This window comes from Ranitomeya imitator, chromosome 4 (assembly GCF_032444005.1).
Source record: "Ranitomeya imitator isolate aRanImi1 chromosome 4, aRanImi1.pri, whole genome shotgun sequence".
In the NCBI taxonomy this organism is placed as follows: domain Eukaryota; kingdom Metazoa; phylum Chordata; class Amphibia; order Anura; family Dendrobatidae; genus Ranitomeya; species Ranitomeya imitator.
This window is the reverse complement of record NC_091285.1, coordinates 42,759,844-42,777,964: the sequence shown is the minus strand read 5'-3', so window position 1 is coordinate 42,777,964 and position 18,121 is coordinate 42,759,844. Positions and strand designations below refer to the sequence as shown.

The 18,121-nt window shown below is 45.6% G+C and overlaps 1 protein-coding gene across 2 annotated transcripts in view; it reads right to left on the bottom strand.

Annotated features, from left to right (window-relative positions):
- The window catches only part of RNF130 (ring finger protein 130), a 292,094-nt gene that overhangs the window by 45,957 nt on the left and 228,016 nt on the right, over positions 1-18,121 (bottom strand). Inside the window, exon 8 of one of the 2 annotated variants that reach the window (XM_069763597.1) lies at positions 8,804-8,897. The exons of the other annotated variant lie outside the window; for it this stretch is intronic. Within the exon in view, the coding sequence (XP_069619698.1) occupies positions 8,804-8,897 (94 nt within the window). The remainder of the gene's footprint in view (positions 1-8,803; positions 8,898-18,121) is intronic. 2 annotated transcript variants of the gene reach the window in all.

Here is an 18,121-nt window from a genome sequence, read left to right as displayed (position 1 = left end):
GGCAGAGGGCAGGGGTGGATTGGCTGCAGCAATCATATCTGTCCATCTAGATAGAACAGGATGTACACACGCTGGCAGAGGGCAGGGGTGGATTGGCTGCAGCGATCATATCTGTCCATCTAGATAGAACAGGATGTACACACGTAGGCAGAGGGCAGGGGAGGATTGACTGCAGCGATCATATCTGTCCATCCAAATAGAACAGGATATACACACGCTGGCAGAGGGCAGGGGAGGATTGACTGCAGCGATCATATTTCTCCATCTATATAGAACAGGATGTACACACGCTGGCAGAGGGCAGGGGAGGATTGGCTGCAGCGATCATATCTGTCCATCCAGATAGAACAGGATGTACACACGCTGGCAGAGGGCAGGGGTGGATTGGCTGCAGCGATCACATCTGTCCATCTAGATAGAACAGGATGTACATACGCTGGCAGAGGGCAGGGGTGGATTGGCTGAAGTAGTCACATCTGTCTGTCTAGAACAGGATGTACACATGCTGGCAGAGGGCAGCGGTGGATTGGCTGCAGCGATCATATCTGTCCATCTAGATTGAGCAGGATGTACACACACTGGCAGAGGGCAGGGGTGGATTGGCTGCAGCGATCATATCTGTCCATCTAGATAGAACAGGATGTACACACGCTGGCAGAGGGCAGGGGTGGATTGGCTGCAGCGATCACATCTGTCCACCTAGATAGAACAGGATGTACATACGCTGGCAGAGGGCAGGGGTGGATTGGCTGAAGTAGTCACATCTGTCTGTCTAGAACAGGATGTACACACGCTGGCAGAGGGCAGGGGTGGATTGGCTGCAGCGATCACATCTGTCCATCTAGATAGAACAGGATGTACACACGCTGGCAGAGGGCAGCGGTGGATTGGCTGCAGCGATCATATCTGTCCATCTAGATTGAGCAGGATGTACACACACTGGCAGAGGGCAGGGGTGGATTGGCTGCAGCGATCATATCTATCCATCCAGATAGAACAGGATGTACACATGCTGGCAGAGGGCAGGGGAGGATTGGCTGCAGCGATTACATCTGTCCATCTAGATAGAACAGGATGTACACATGCTGGCAGAGGGCAGGGGTGGATTGGCTGCAGCGATCACATCTCTCCATCTAGATAGAACAGGATGTACACACGCTGGCAGAGGGCAGGGGTGGATTGGCTGCAGCGATCACACCTGTCCATCCAGATAGAACAGGATGTACACACGCTGGCAGAGGGCAGGGGTGGTTTGGCTGCTGCGATCACACCTGTCCATCCAGATAGAACAGGATGTACACACGCTGGCAGAGGGCAGGGGTGGATTGGCTGCAGCGATCATATCTATCCATCCAGATAGAACAGGATGTACACACACTGGCAGAGGGCAGGGGTGGATTGGCTGCAGCGATCACATCTCTCCATCTAGATAGAACAGGATGTACACACGCTGGCAGAGGGCAGGGGTGGATTGGCTGCAGCGATCACATCTCTCCATCTAGATAGAACAGGATGTACACACGCTGGCAGAGGGCAGGGGTGGATTGGCTGCAGCGATCACATCTCTCCATCTAGATAGAACAGGATGTACACACGCTGGCAGAGGGCAGGGGTGGATTGGCTGCAGCGATCATATCTATCCATCCAGATAGAACAGGATGTACACACGCTGGCAGAGGGCAGGGGTGGATTGGCTGCAGCGATCACATCTCTCCATCTAGATAGAACAGGATGTACACACGCTGGCAGAGGGCAGGGGTTGATTGGCTGCAGCGATCATATCTGTCCATCTAGATAGAACAGGATGTACACACACTGGCAGAGGGCAGGGGTGGATTGGCTGCAGCGATCATATCTGTCCATCTAGATAGAACAGGATGTACACACGCTGGCAGAGGGCAGGGGTGGATTGGCTGCAGCGATCATATCTGTCCATCTAGATAGAACAGAATGTACACGCTGGCAGAGGGCAGGGGTGGATTGGCTGCAGCGATCATATCTGTCCATCTAGATAGAACAGAATGTACACACGCTGGCAGAGGGCAGGGGTGGATTGGCTGCAGCGATCATATCTCTCCATCTAGATAGAACAGGATGTACACACGCTGGCAGAGGGCAGGGGTGGATTGGCTGCAGCGATCACATCTGTCCATCCAGATAGAACAGGATGTACACACGCTGGCAGAGGGCAGGGGTGGATTGGCTGCAGCGATCATATCTATCCATCCAGATAGAACAGGATGTACACACGCTGGCAGAGGGCAGGGGTGGATTGGCTGCAGCGATCACACCTGTCCATCCAGATAGAACAGGATGTACACACGCTGGCAGAGGGCAGGGGTGGATTGGCTGCAGCGATCATATCTGTCCATCTAGATAGAACAGGATGTACACACGCTGGCAGAGGGCAGGGGTAGATTGGCTGCAGCGATCATATCTTTCTGTCTAGAACAGGATGTACACACGCTGGCAGAGGGCAGGGGAGGATTGGCTGCAGCGATCACATCTGTCCATCCAGATAGAACAGGATGTACACACGCTGGCAGAGGGCAGGGGTAGATTGGCTGCAGCGATCACATCTTTCTGTCTAGATCAGGATGTACACACGCTGGCAGAGGGCAGGGGTGGATTGGCTGCAGCGATCATATCTGTTTATCCAGATAGAACAGGATGTACACACGCTGGCAGAGGGCAGCGGTGGATTGGCTACAGCGATCATATCTGTCCATCCAAATAGAACAGGATGTACACACGCTGGCAGAGGGCAGGGGTGGATTGGCTGCAGCGATCATATCTTTCCATCTAGATAGAACAGGATGTACACACGTAGGCAGAGGGCAGGGGTGGATTGGCTGCAGCGATCACATCTGTCCATCTAGATAGAACAGGATGTACACATGCTGGCAGAGGGCAGGGGAGGATTGACTGCAGCGATCATATCTGTCCATCCAAATAGAACAGGATATACACACGCTGGCAGAGGGCAGGGGAGGATTGACTGCAGCGATCATATTTCTCCATCTATATAGAACAGGATGTACACACGCTGGCAGAGGGCAGGGGAGGATTGGCTGCAGCGATCATATCTGTCCATCCAGATAGAACAGGATGTACACACGCTGGCAGAGGGCAGGGGTGGATTGGCTGCAGCGATCACATCTGTCCATCTAGATAGAACAGGATGTACACACGCTGGCAGAGGGCAGGGGAGGATTGGCTGCAGCGATCACATCTGTCCATCTAGATAGAACAGGATGTACACACGCTGGCAGAGGGCAGGGGTGGATTGGCTGCAGCAATCATATCTGTCCATCTAGATAGAACAGGATGTACACACGCTGGCAGAGGGCAGGGGTGGATTGGCTGCAGCGATCATATCTGTCCATCTAGATAGAACAGGATGTACACACGTAGGCAGAGGGCAGGGGAGGATTGACTGCAGCGATCATATCTGTCCATCCAAATAGAACAGGATATACACACGCTGGCAGAGGGCAGGGGAGGATTGACTGCAGCGATCATATTTCTCCATCTATATAGAACAGGATGTACACACGCTGGCAGAGGGCAGGGGAGGATTGGCTGCAGCGATCATATCTGTCCATCCAGATAGAACAGGATGTACACACGCTGGCAGAGGGCAGGGGTGGATTGGCTGCAGCGATCACATCTGTCCATCTAGATAGAACAGGATGTACACACGCTGGCAGAGGGCAGGGGAGGATTGGCTGCAGCGATCACATCTGTCCATCTAGATAGAACAGGATGTACACACGCTGGCAGAGGGCAGGGGTGGATTGGCTGCAGCAATCATATCTGTCCATCCAGATAGAACAGGATGTACACACGCTGGCAGAGGGCAGGGGTGGATTGGCTGCAGCGATCATATCTGTCCATCTAGAGAGAACAGGATGTACACACGCTGGCAGAGGGCAGGGGTGGATTGGCTGCAGCAATCATATCTGTCCATCCAGATAGAACAGGATGTACACACGCTGGCAGAGGGCAGGGGTGGATTGACTGCAGCGATCATATCTGTCCATCTATATAGAACAGGATGTACACACGCTGGCAGAGGGCAGGGGTGGATTGGCTGCAGCAATCATATCTGTCCATCTAGATAGAACAGGATGTACACACGCTGGCAGAGGGCAGGGGTGGATTGGCTGCAGCGATCACATCTGTCCATCTAGATAGAACAGGATGTACACACGCTGGCAGAGGGCAGGGGAGGATTGGCTGCAGCAATCACATCTGTCCATCTAGATAGAACAGGATGTACACACGCTGGCAGAGGGCAGGGGTGGATTGGCTGCAGCGATCACATCTGTCCATCTAGATAGAACAGGATGTACACACGCTGGCAGAGGGCAGGGGTGGATTGGCTGCAGCAATCATATCTGTCCATCCAGATAGAACAGAATGTACACACGCTGGCAGTGGTGGGAATGAAGCGTCAGGAAATCAGTAAAGTTACCATACTCTATTATATTTTAGATCATTATGTATCTTTTTTTTTTTTAGATGTGTTTTTCGGGGCGGACAACCCCTATTAATGACCACATGGCTCTTTCGGATAATTTTCAGAATCTTCCTAAATGTAAAAGGCAGAAGTTCTAGTAAGAATGATATTAAGGACCTATGGGTCTCCTGCCAATGCATTGCGTATGGACTCCTCCTGCAGTATTGGGGACACCTGCGCCTCGTCCTGTGCCCTGGAAGCGCCATATTCCACTTCTGCATAAAATCAGTGGCACACAAGTGTAGAGCCTGGGCTTACAGGACGCCGGGGTGCTGCATTACGGATCCGTACCAAATGGCTTCGTTTTTAGTGGCTGTGATCTAAATGCCACTTTCCACAATCACGCTTGAATTTCCAATCGGCTTAAAGAGGAGGTGGACATTTTATTTGGCGTCCGTTAAAAATCAGACCGTGTCAGAATGTGTCTGCGTGCCAGGTGCACCTTAAAAATGATCATAGATGCCTGCAGGCAATTAAAAAAAAATAAAACCACTCTGGCATATTTACCGCTAGTGATAGACTAACATGGCCGTCCTGACAGCGCGGCTCTTATCCATATGGACAGATCATTTCATTACAGCGCAGGCACTCACAAAGAGATCTTATTCAGTGCAAAGTATTGATCCCGCAATATAATAGGTCTGATGGACTCGCGGGCAGCAAGGATCATAACTCAGAAATGACAGACACTGAGGAAAATGAAGCCATGGAGATGCCACAAGGGAGGGGGCATTAATATAGAAAGCGTACATGCATTCATTATTATCCTCAATGAGAACATTCTTAGGAACGCAGTCGTGTAGCAATATTTCCTGCCAGCATTTATAGGAATGAATAGAAAATGCACATGTAAGGTAATATCATGGGATTTATGACCCTATTAGCTCTGGAAAGGTTTAACACTTGTGCTTTGGATAAGAAAACAAGGGGGTGAATAACATGCCAAGCATCTGAAAGGGTGAGGCTGTGCCAAAAGGAGCCAGACTAAACTAATTCCCAATCTGCACTTGGTGATCCTGCCACCATACATTGCCTACCCATATGGCAGGATAGATCGGTTAGGCCTGATCACTGGGACCCCAACGATGGCTTGTTCACCATACATGGTATGGCCAATCGCCCACCAATCTACAATACTGTAGACCCTTATACAGATTCATGGCTGGAATGCCCCTTATTTATTAGCTGGTGGGATGTAAAACCAAAAAATCCAGCGGGTGGGTTGTGTGTGGTCATAAGACGTCCACTACAACATTGTGGCGGCACCTTCGGTAGAGATCTGGTTGAGACTCCTAAGAGCCTAGGCGAATCCGATTTCCCTTGCAGAGGATAGATGTGGTCTTTGATTCTTGCATGGTCTTCAGTCTCGAAAGATTAGAGAAGATCAGCTTCCATTTTATATTTTGGGGGTCAGGGAGATCGGCCACATATAAGCTCTTAAATCTTTGGGTTGGAGATTACGGGCCAAGATTCTGGGGTAAAATGCTGCATAATTTGGCTGCAACTAGAGGCTGTGTCATAATGTTGTGTCTTTTGGCTTTTTGAACCCATTTTCTCCCATCTCCAACAGCAGGCGGCGTGGCGACCGACGCTCGTTAAATTCATGAAGAGCATTTATTAACCATAAATCTTACTCCAGCAGGGACTGGAGTCAGATTCGTAGCGAGGCACAGACTGCTGTGTATGCCACTCGCCCGGCGCTCCTGATTCATGAAGAGGCATACTGCTCCATCAAGTGCATCTGAATCCAGCACATCTCCTCATCAAGACCAGCGTGAACTATGCCAGTCTTGATGATTCTGGCCCCATGTGTCTAAATTAAAAGGGGTTGTCTGGTTAAGAAAACCCATTTTCAAAAATCCTACCAGGAAACAGAGATAATATTGGGGTTCCTCTGTTCAAGACCCTAATTTCTTGACAAGTGTGGAGAGAAGTTACAGACTCTCTCCTCTGAGGACCGGTCCTGTCCTGCATTCACTGCCGAATGCTTAATATTCCCTATGGTGGAGCTATAGGAAATCTGAGCACTTACCCCAAGATATACTCCCTAGGGTTCCTGATAGGGGGACATTTTGCATTAAACTTATTGTCCAGGAACTTTTTTGCGCATTGTCCATAGTGGAGAACCCCTTTAAAGCATATTTGGTTTCTTTCATGATCTCAACACATATAACTTCCTTTCACTTACCTAAATTTAAGACTAAAACCCTTGCGGTTTTTGGTTCTGCTATGTAAGGCAACTAGCTTTAAAGAAGCACTCCTTCTCCTCATCCCTTGAAAAGGTTCATCTTATAAATATATTGCAGTCATCATATTATATAGCTCTGTGTACTTACAATTGCTCATTTTGCCTTTCTCCCCAGCTAATCCTTCTCTTTTCCATTAGGTCTATGCCATCATGTGATTAAAAACCTGACCAGCTGAATCCTTCTAAGCTCTACGCAGAAACAGGAGGTCAAATTCCTCTGTATGACTCATGAGTCATCACTTTAAAAGTCAATGTCAGGGGAGAGGAGCAGCAGGGTCAAGAGTTAAAGAAGTTGTCCCCTACTTGGACAACTTCTTCTCATACCCCTCGCTTGGCCCCGATAAAATAATAAAACTTAAACTCACCTCCAGTGTCGACGCTATTCCTGCCGTGCTGGCAGTCGCTCTCAGGGCTGCAGTTGATCTCAGACTTCCTCTTCATATTTGATTTGTCCGAAGGCAGGGACAGTGACGCCTGCACTGATTGGGTGACCTGGGGAGAGCAATTGCCGACACCGAGGGCATGGCGCCGGAGGTTAGTTGAAGCTTTTTTATTTATTTTTTTGGGGGGGCTAACATTTTCATCAACAAAGGGTTGTGCTAGTGGTGGACAACCCCTTAAAAGAGAGCAATGATTTCTGCAGGGACAAGTGACTTCCTGAGGCCACATAGAGCAGAGGAAAGAATTATCTGGGTAGAAAGGCAAAATGAGCAATTGTAATTACACAGGGCTATATAATATAGTGACTGCAATATTTTAAGGGGAAAAACTTTGATGGGAGAAGGAGGAATGCAATGTGGTTCTGTGTTCTACATCTAGATGATAGGGATTGGGCATATTCAAATCCACCTGTCTGATCCTTACCTCCCCTGACATCTTGTAGGATGTCCCCATTCTCATTTTAAAATCTTATTACACTACATTAGAGTCCCTATCTCTAGTTCCCTTTCAGTTCATTCCTATTTTTCCAATATTTAATATTAAATTGTGCTACTCATAATTTTGTGCATAAGTACACGGAGTAATGTTTTCATCATCCAGTGCAATGGCAGGAATACCTGACTCTGACAGAGGGTTGCTGTAAGGGTCCATTCACACTGCGCGATACGCAACGTTTGCTGGTTCACTCATTTCATAGCCTGGTTAGACAGGCCGACCCATATTCGGCAACACAGACGGCCATTTTTCTCAATCTCGTCTACGATGGACGTTACGCTGCTGAGAACGAAGACGTTTTAGGCAAACTGAAAAATAATTTCTCCTGACGAAATGTTTAGATTGCATAATCATCATGGAACTTGTTCCCAGAAACGCTCGTTCACAATAATCTTACATTGTGAATGGGCCTTATCGACCACGGTCGAAGTTCAGGAACGCAAGAAAGAAAATCGTTTCTTGATTCTCATCGCAACGCCGACTCTTCTCGAAAGGAATCAGTGACATTGGTTTGTAAAGGCCACCACCTGTTTTAAGGGCTAAGCGTCAACCTTGGCAACTAGTCAAGTATATAAGGGGACAATACAAATATCTCGCTGAGGATCTGTTTATACCAACGAAGGTGACGGGCACAATGGGGCATTCTTTGCGTCTGGAGGAGAGAAGGTTTTTCCACCAACATAGAAGAGGATTCTTTACTGTTAGGGCAGTGAGAATCTGGAATTGCTTGCCTGAGGAGGTGGTGATGGCGAACTCAGTCGAAGGGTTCAAGAGAGGCCTGGATGTCTTCCTGGAGCAGAACAATATTGTATCATACAATTATTAGGTTCTGTAGAAGGACGTAGATCTGGGGATTTATTATGATGGAATATAGGCTGAACTGGATGGACAAATGTCTTTTTTCGGCCTTACTAACTATGTTGCTTTGTAGTCCTTCCCTTCCAGATGACCCATGTTACTGATAACAGAATGCAGACAACTAAAAGCAGGATGGTGTGAACGGGCGACACTGTGAGATCCTGGCGGCTTCGGAAATGAACAGAGGTGTCTTTGCAATGAACAGCATGCTTATAAGACAGAAAGACATTGTTACTTACTCTGTGGCGTACAAGTTGGCGGTGGCTTTGATGATCATGTAGCACAGTGTAAGGGCGCTGAGGAGGCCAAAACTGGCAATAATGAACCATTCTTCTGTTGACAAAGGAAATGGGAGGGAGTCACTCTCGACAGCAATTTCAGCAGCAAGGCCAACACATCACTCCCATGCCCAAAGGCTGAAGGGGAAAAGAAGAAGGGGCGGCTTTTGGGGGCCACGCCATAGGACTGAGCCGACTGGCAAGGATGGAAAGCGGAGATTAGTAAAGTTACTTGTGGGAGAAAGAAAAAAAGCACAATTAGCAGAAATTGTACGCAGAAAAGACAACAGTGAGAGCCAGGATAGATGGAATAATGGCGAGTGTGGAGATCAGTAAGTGGAGACGATCAGGGAACAGTGCACAGGACACGGGCCGACATTAGCTTTTCTTAGTAGACACAAGGTTATTCCATTTAATGAAACAAGCAAACACATTTCTGTATCTTATCAAGTGGGACGTAGACATGAGGAAAGAAGCTTTGGATATTTTATCACACATACACAGGATACTTAAAGAAAATCTGTCAGCAGTTCGCCATGTAATCTGAGAGCAGCATAATCTGGGGCTACTAGCCTAATTCCAGCAATGTGTCATGTACTGGGCTATGTGTTGCTGTTTCAATACAATCAGTGTTTTATCAGCATGAGATCAATAGAGGACAAGCTGCCTCATACCTCCTGGTCCAACCTCGCCCACACTACTGATTGGCATCTTTCTGTCAATATACAGTGTACACAGAAAGCTGCCAATCATTTGTGTGGGCAGGGATATAGAGGACTCAGCATTCCGAGCACTGCTAGATCTATAACAGAAAAAACAGTGATTGTATCAAAATGCTGCAGACCAACAAGTAGCATTGCTGGAATCAGGGTCTCAACCTCTACATTATACTGCTTTCAGATAACATAGTAAAAATCTGGTGACAGTTCCTTTAAGCTACCCCTGCAGTTTACAATGAAAACTGATGTTACTCATAAATGTAATGTCACCCGACCTAGTGTCCCACTTGGGTACAGTGGTACCATAGTTGTAGAATTCCAGTTCTTCGACCACTTCTTTTCAAAATGTCTGTCTCAGTCTCAAGAAGAGCATTCCCAAAAAGTCTGAAAACCAACTTTCATTTCCCTCTGACAGGACCAGTGTCAATGACAATGGCAGTGAATGGTCGATGAGAACGCATCTCAAACTTTTCAGAACTTGCTCGATGAGGCTATTTTATATATATATATATATATATATATATATATATATATATATATATATATATATATATATATATGTATATATATGTATATATATACATATATATATATATATACAGTGGGGCAAAAAAGTATTTAGTCAGTCAGCAATAGTGCAAGTTCCACCACTTAAAAAGATGAGAGGCGTCTGTAATTTACATCATAGGTAGATCTCAACTATGGGAGACAAACTGAGAAAAAAAAATCCAGAAAATCACATTGTCTGTTTTTTTAACAATTTATTTGCATATTATGGTGGAAAATAAGTATTTGGTCAGAAACAAAATTTCATCTCAATACTTTGTAATATATCCTTTGTTGGCAATGACAGAGGTCAAACGTTTTCTGTAAGTCTTCACAAGGTTGCCACACACTGTTGTTGGTATGTTGGCCCATTCCTCCATGCAGATCTCCTCTAGAGCAGTGATGTTTTTGGCTTTTCGCTTGGCAACATGGACTTTCAACTCCCTCCAAAGGTTTTCTATGGGGTTGAGATCTGGAAACTGGCTAGGCCACTCCAGGACCTTGAAATGCTTCTTACGAAGCCACTCCTTCGTTGCCCTGGCGGTGTGCTTTGGATCATTGTCATGTTGAAAGACCCAGCCACGTTTCATCTTCAATGCCCTTGCTGATGGAAGGAGGTTTGCACTCAAAATCTCACGATACATGGCCCCATTCATTCTTTCGTGTACCCGGATCAGTCGTCCTGGCCCCTTTGCAGAGAAACAGCCCCAAAGCATGATGTTTCCACCACCATGCTTTACAGTAGGTATGGTGTTTGATGGATGCAACTCAGTATTCTTTTTTCCTCCAAACACGATAAGTTGTGTTTCTCCCAAACAGTTCCAGTTTGGTTTCATCAGACCATAGGACATTCTCCCAAAACTCCTCTGGATCATCCAAATGCTCTCTAGCAAACTTCAGACGGGCCCGGACATATACTGGCTTAAGCAGTGGGACACGTCTGGCACTGCAGAATCTGAGTCCATGGTGGCGTAGTGTGTCACTTATGGTAGGCCTTGTTACATTGGTCCCAGCTCTCTGCAGTTCATTCACTAGGTCCCCCCGCGTGGTTCTGGGATATTTGCTCACCGTTCTTGTGATCATTCTGACCCCACGGGGTGGGATTTTGCGTGGAGCCCCAGATCGAGGGAGATTATCAGTGGTCTTGTATGTCTTCCATTTTCTAATTATTGCTCCCACTGTTGATTTCTGCACTCCAAGCTGGTTGGCTATTGCAGATTCAGTCTTCCCAGCCTGGTGCAGGGCTACAATTTTGTTTCTGGTGTCCTTTGACAGCTCTTTGGTCTTCACCATAGTGGAGTTTGGAGTCAGACTGTTTGAGGGTGTGCACAGGTGTCTTTTTATACTTATAACAAGTTTAAACAGATGCCATTACTACAGGTAATGAGTGGAGGAAAGAGGAGACTCTTAAAGAAGAAGTTACAGGTCTGTGAGAGCCAGAAATCTTGATTGTTTTTTTCTGACCAAATACTTATTTTCCACCATAATATGCAAATAAATTGTTAAAAAAACAGACAATGTGAATTTCTGGATTTTTTTTTTCTCAGTTTGTCTCCCATAGTTGAGGTCTACTTATGATGTAAATTACAGACGCCTCTCATCTTTTTAAGTGGTGGAACATGCACTATTGCTGACTGACTAAATACTTTTTTGCCCCACTGTATATATATATATATATATATATATATATATATATATATATATACACACATACATACATACACACACACACACACATACGGTATATATATTCTCATTTTAGACTGGGGAGTGGCTTTAATATGTAAGGAAACTTACTACCAAGTATGTCTCATAATTTGGTCAACCCAAGAGAACGTAGTTTGAGGCACTATCAATTAATTAGAGCCATGTTTCATTCCACATAAAAAAACAAACAAAAAAATACATTATATTAGTATTCTGTTACCCAAAATGTAAATTGGCTATATACTAGCAGAAAGCAGAAGTTACAGCAGCAGTCAATACTTAAGAATAAGGTTTCCTTTCCGATGCCTCGGCTTGCATCTGACTCTTGAGATTGAGCCATCAATATGCCATCGGCATATGGTGGAAGAACCTGAGTGACCATCACATCGGTTGGCATTTACCATGAGGATGTGAACATCGGCATAGTGGATTTTCACACATTTCAGGTTTGCCAAGGATATTTTACAAGAGGATCCTCTGCGGAGATCTGTGTCGGACACTCAGGTTTCTGTAGAGGATCCTCTGCGGAGATCTGTGTCGGACACTCAGGTTTGCAAGAGGATCCTCTGCTGAGATCTGTGTCGGACACTCAGGTTTGCAAGAGGATCATCTGCGGAGATCTGTGTCGGACACAAGTTTCTGTAGAGGATCCTCTGTGGAGATCTGTGTCAGACACTCAGGTTTGCAAGAGGATCTTCTACGGAGATCTGTGTCGGACACTCAGGTTTCTGTAGAGGATCCTCTGCGGAGATCTGTGTCGGACACTCAGGTTTCTGTAGAGGATCCTCTGCGGAGATCTGTGTCAGACACTCAGGTTTGCAAGAGGATCCTCTACGGAGATCTGTGTCGGACACTCAGGTTTCTGTAGAGGATCCTCTGCGGAGATCTGTGTCAGACACTCAGGTTTCTGTAGAGGATCCTCTGCGGAGATCTGTGTCGGACACTCAGGTTTCTGTAGAGGATCCTCTGCGGAGATCTGTGTCGGACACTCAGGTTTCTGTAGAGGATCCTCTGCGGAGATCTGTGTCGGACACTCATGTTTCTGTAGAGGACATACCATGGATTAGCACACTGTCATTCATAGTAATCTGTCCTTTTGTTGCTGAATTTGCAAGAAGAATGTATTTACTCATTCTTGCTGTGGATTTCTTTCCTGAGATAGTGGCAGCAATCAGAGCAGATTTTTTTGGTTCCAGAACAAGTGAATGGGGCATCAAATATTCCATTTACTTTTATCAGAAAATCCAACGCATCTGTAGAATCCACATCTAGATCATCATAAAATTCTCAAAGTTTTTATGTTTTTTCTGCGGCGTTTTTCCAAGCAGGGCAGCAGGAAATTAGTTGCCAAGTTTAATCGGTGACCAAGTGTTGTTTTGTCTTCATGTTTTATCAATAACGCAAGTTTCACATATCAGTATTTTGTGATCCGTATCTCTGACCCCGATGCATGGACTGACGGAGGGTCTCCAGACCTGAACTTTGTACCATCGGGGGCATATAGTTTGGGACAGGAGACCCGTGACCGGTCTCTCTGGATTGCAGAGGAGTGCAGCCTGCGAAATACCAATCTGTGAAAGCGGCCTAACAAACTGACAATTAACTGAGCAGTTCAGTCAACGGTGACATCAAATATGGCTGCAGATTGTGATCACTTGTACAAAAATGGTAACAAAGTGCTATCGCTGTGTGCACAGTCCTACAGGGAAGGCTGTCAATCACTGAGTAAAACCGCCCACTGGACTCTCAAGCTCTGAACAAGCAGAGATTTAATAAAATGATCTTTGTCCGATTTCTCCAACACCCTGAAATCCACTGTTATGGATAGGGAAAGCTTAAGGCCCCCTTACACACAAGTCAACAGAACCTCTAGATATCGATAAGTTTGGCCAACAGTCTAATATATATGTAGACTCCTGACAGATGACTGGTGGGGGAGGTAAGGAGCTGGCATGTCTGATTTCGGACCGCCGATCCTTTTGTTCTCTGAGATATAAGCCGCCGATGGAGGAGTCTGTGAGTGGCTCCATCAGCGCACACAGGAGTGTTCCTTCTTACGGGAGAACCGGCGGAGATAGCCGCCGGACGAATGATGGGGGTTTTTAGTGGATATTCTGCAGAGGAAATAATAAAACGATAAGTACCGCATGGGTTCCCTTCTCCTGCACAGTTACAACGTCTAGCATGACCTGACAAGTGGAGTTTTGCAAAGCTTTATAGCCCCAGCATGGAAACTGCTCTTCAGACCATTCTGCTATAAGGCGTATCACAAAATAAAACATGATGTATCTTCCATTTTTGTATTTGAGGCAGGATAGATCGTTGACGATAATCACTCATTAGCACATAACTCATCTATAATTTCCACAATGGAAGCTCTGCAGTGCCATCATTTTCTCTACTAGTGTTAAAAGCGATTTCAATTTCTCCACCAAATAAAAATTAGAGTTAGGAACTTGGAAATAATTTACAGTCTATGATGCTTCGAACATTTACACACATCATAATAAATCCACTTTTTCATCGCCTCCGTTGATGGTTCCCATTTATTGCAGTGACAGTAAGTAGACGTGCCGTACAGTCACAGGATGGGTCTGCCATGCTAACACAAGCGTCTTCTGTAGCCAGAAGCAGATATTAAAGGGTTTCTCCTCTACTAGGATATTCCTGGCCTATTCTTAGGATAGATCATTAATATCAGATGGATGGGGGTCTGACACCCAGCACCTCCACCAATAAGCTATAACCAGCCTCGTCAGCAGAGTGGAAAACTCCTTTAAGACGTTCAGAAGGGCAATTTCGGATTTGGCTAAATTTGGGTCTTAAGAGGTCGCACGAGTATTTTCTATATACCCAGCAGCATGAATCCAACCTAAATACTTAAAGAGAACCTTCAAACTTTAAAGGAGTATTTCCAACCTCAAGACCCAATCCCAATATGTAGTAGGTGTAATAATACTAATATTATCAAATACCTCCAATTAGAAAAGTAATATAGTTTTTCTGTTTGGCCATTGCTCTTTTTTCTCATGTGCAGGCATTGCAGGACCTTAGGTATCCATAGTTACGACCACTGATATAGTTGCAGCTAGCTTGTTGCTAGTGGTGGTAACCATGGATCACTAAGGTCCTGCAATGCCTGCACTTGAGGAAAGAGACATAGCAAAACTGAAAAGCTATACTACATTTCTAATTAGAGGTATTTGCTAATATTATTATTATTATGTCCACTATATATTGGGATAGGATCTTGGATATGGAAATACCCCTTTAATGACATGCCTGTTGTAGAGAATGTTTACATCACTTTCTTATTACCTTCTGGAAATGTATGAAGAAATTGCCAAATGTAGGTAAGCCTTCCCATTAGTAATGGTTTTTGTCACTATGCAGTCTGATACGGTGGCACAGCCTATGCCGAGGCACACCCTATACAGTGGCACACCCTTATACTGTGGCATAATCTATACAGTGTCACAGCCTGTGCTGTGCCACACCCTTAGGCTGCCGTCACACTAGCAATATTTGGTCAGTATTTTACATCAGTATTTGTAAGCCATAACCAGGAGTGGAACAATTAGAGGAAAAGTATAATAGAAACATATGCACCACTTCTGTATTTATCACCCACTCCTGGTTTTGGATTACAAATACTGAGGTAAAATACTGACCAAATATTGCTAGTGTGACGGCAGCCTTATACTGTGGCACACCCTTATACTGTGGCACACCCTTATACTGTGACACACCCTTATACTGTGGCACACCCTTATACTGTGGCACACCCTTATACTGTGACACACCCTTATACTGTGACACACCCTTATACTGTGACACACCCTTATACTGTGGCACACCCTTATACTGTGACACACCCTTATACTGTGACACACCCTTATACTGTGGCACACCCTTATACTGTGGCACACCCTTATACTGTGGCACACCCTTATACTGTGGCACACCCTTATACTGTGGCACACCCTTATACTGTGACACACCCTTATACTGTGGCACACCCTTATACTGTGGCACACCCTTATACTGTGACACACCCTTATACTGTGGCACACCTTTATACTGTGGCACACCCTTATACTGTGGCACACCCTTATACTGTGGCACACCCTTATACTGTGGCACAGCCTATACAGTGGCACAGCCTATACAGTGGTACACCCTATACTGTGGCACAGCCTATACAGTGGCACACCCTATACTGTGGCACACCCTTATACCGTGGCACACCCTTATACCGTGGCACATCCTTATACCGTGGCACAGCCTATACAGTGGCACACCCTATACAATGGCACAGTCTATACAGTGGCACAGCCTATACTGTGGCACACCCTATACTGTGGCATAGCCTATACTGTGGCACACCCTATACTGTGGCACAGACTATACTGTGGCACACCCTATACTGTGGCACACCCTATACTGTGGCACACCCTATACTGTGGCACACCCTATACTGTGGCACACCCTATACTGTGGCACACCCTATACTGTGGCACAGTCTATACAGTGGCACAGCCTATACTGTGGCACACCCTATACTGTGGCACAGCCTATACTGTGGCACACCCTATACTGTGGCACACCCTATACTGTGGCACACCCTATACTGTGACACACCCTATACTGTGGCACACCCTATTGACAAATGGAAAAATGACACCCAGTGGTTGATTTTTTTTCATTGGTTTCCAGTAGAAATAACAGAGGAACACCATAACACAATTTTAAATAAAAATACATCAGGGCTGTTGTGTGAATAATGCAGACATGTAAAGTCATCTCCAGTTATCAGAATAATGTCTGATAATTACACAAATTGCTGTAAGGCATTTCGCATTGATAGAATTTCGTCATTAATTGCAGAAGAGCATGACATCCATGGGGCATGAACAACCCTTCACCAAAGACTGCAGTTTTTGGATCCAAGCACCTTGTATGAAAACATATGACGTCCTTTGTGAATTACAGACTGTGGCAAAATAATGCTAAATATAACAATTAATCAGACCAGTTATGTATGTTGGTGGTGTATGATACAAAATGTAATGATGGTATGATGGCTTTTCAAGCACCGAATTGTGTAGATACGTGATTACATTTGGTATATAATAGAGAGATTCTAAGTTCCCAGTATAAAATTAATGTTTACTTGATGTTAACTGTATTTAAATCCAGTGTTTTAGAGCACGACAAAGCCAGTCCCAAAACAGGTCCCATTACACACTGGAATACATCTTTAGTATTTTGTACCAGGCCACCGTGGCAGCGCAGAAGACGCTTATCTGGGTCACTGGACCAACTTATCTGCATACAGATCAATTAGAAGTAGACACAAATACTTCCTGTGATTACTGGTTAAAGGGGGTTTCCCAAGAACAAAGTTCATATTAATCAATAGATCTTGGAATAATAATAATTTCCACAATTATGGGCCTGTATGGAGTGGGCGGGGACTCGCTCTGCATACTTCCTGGCCTCCCCTGCCCTTTGGCTGGCCTCGACCAATGAATATCCGGGACAGACGGACGGAAGTGCCCCTTAGACAATTATATAGTAAGATCTCCGCACAGGAACATTTTATTTAAAAACATCCAATTGTGGAAATTATTATTATTCCAAGATCTATTGATTAAAATTAACTTTATTGGTGGGAAAACCCCTTTAATCTGTAAGCTGGACTACGAAAGTCCATCATACACATTAGATGGCTATTGACTGAACGATGGTTCCTCTAGCAGTCACGTCCGCCGGCTCTTCCGTACACACGACCACGCCGTCGCCATCACTAGGATAGGCCATCAATTTTTTTTTTAAGTACCAAACAACCCCTTCAAATCCTCTGACAATCAATGGTCCTTGGCCCCCACACACATTAGCAAGTCGATGTCGGCGGGTTATGATCTTAGTGGGCATAAAGGGATTGTCCAATACCTGTAATGCCCTTTATAAGTACTGCAGAGGCGTATCTAGGGCTTCTGGCACCCAGGGCAAGAATTCATTTTGGCGCCCCCCCCCCAGGACATATGCGATTTTCACACTTAGTCATGTACCTTCAAGCTCCTCTCCCTAATGCTCTCAATGTTCAGTGAAAAACGGAGAAGCAGAAGAGAAGCTCGTTGTCACAGGACCGTAAGTATGAAAGTCGCATATGAGAGAAGTGTCCATGTGATGACTACTGGAACCTGCAGAGCTGAATCCTGACATCGCAGGCTTCTGAATTCTCACAACTAATGTGCTGCACATTTTTAGGATTCTCCCTTGCCTGTGGACAGTCATGTCAGCA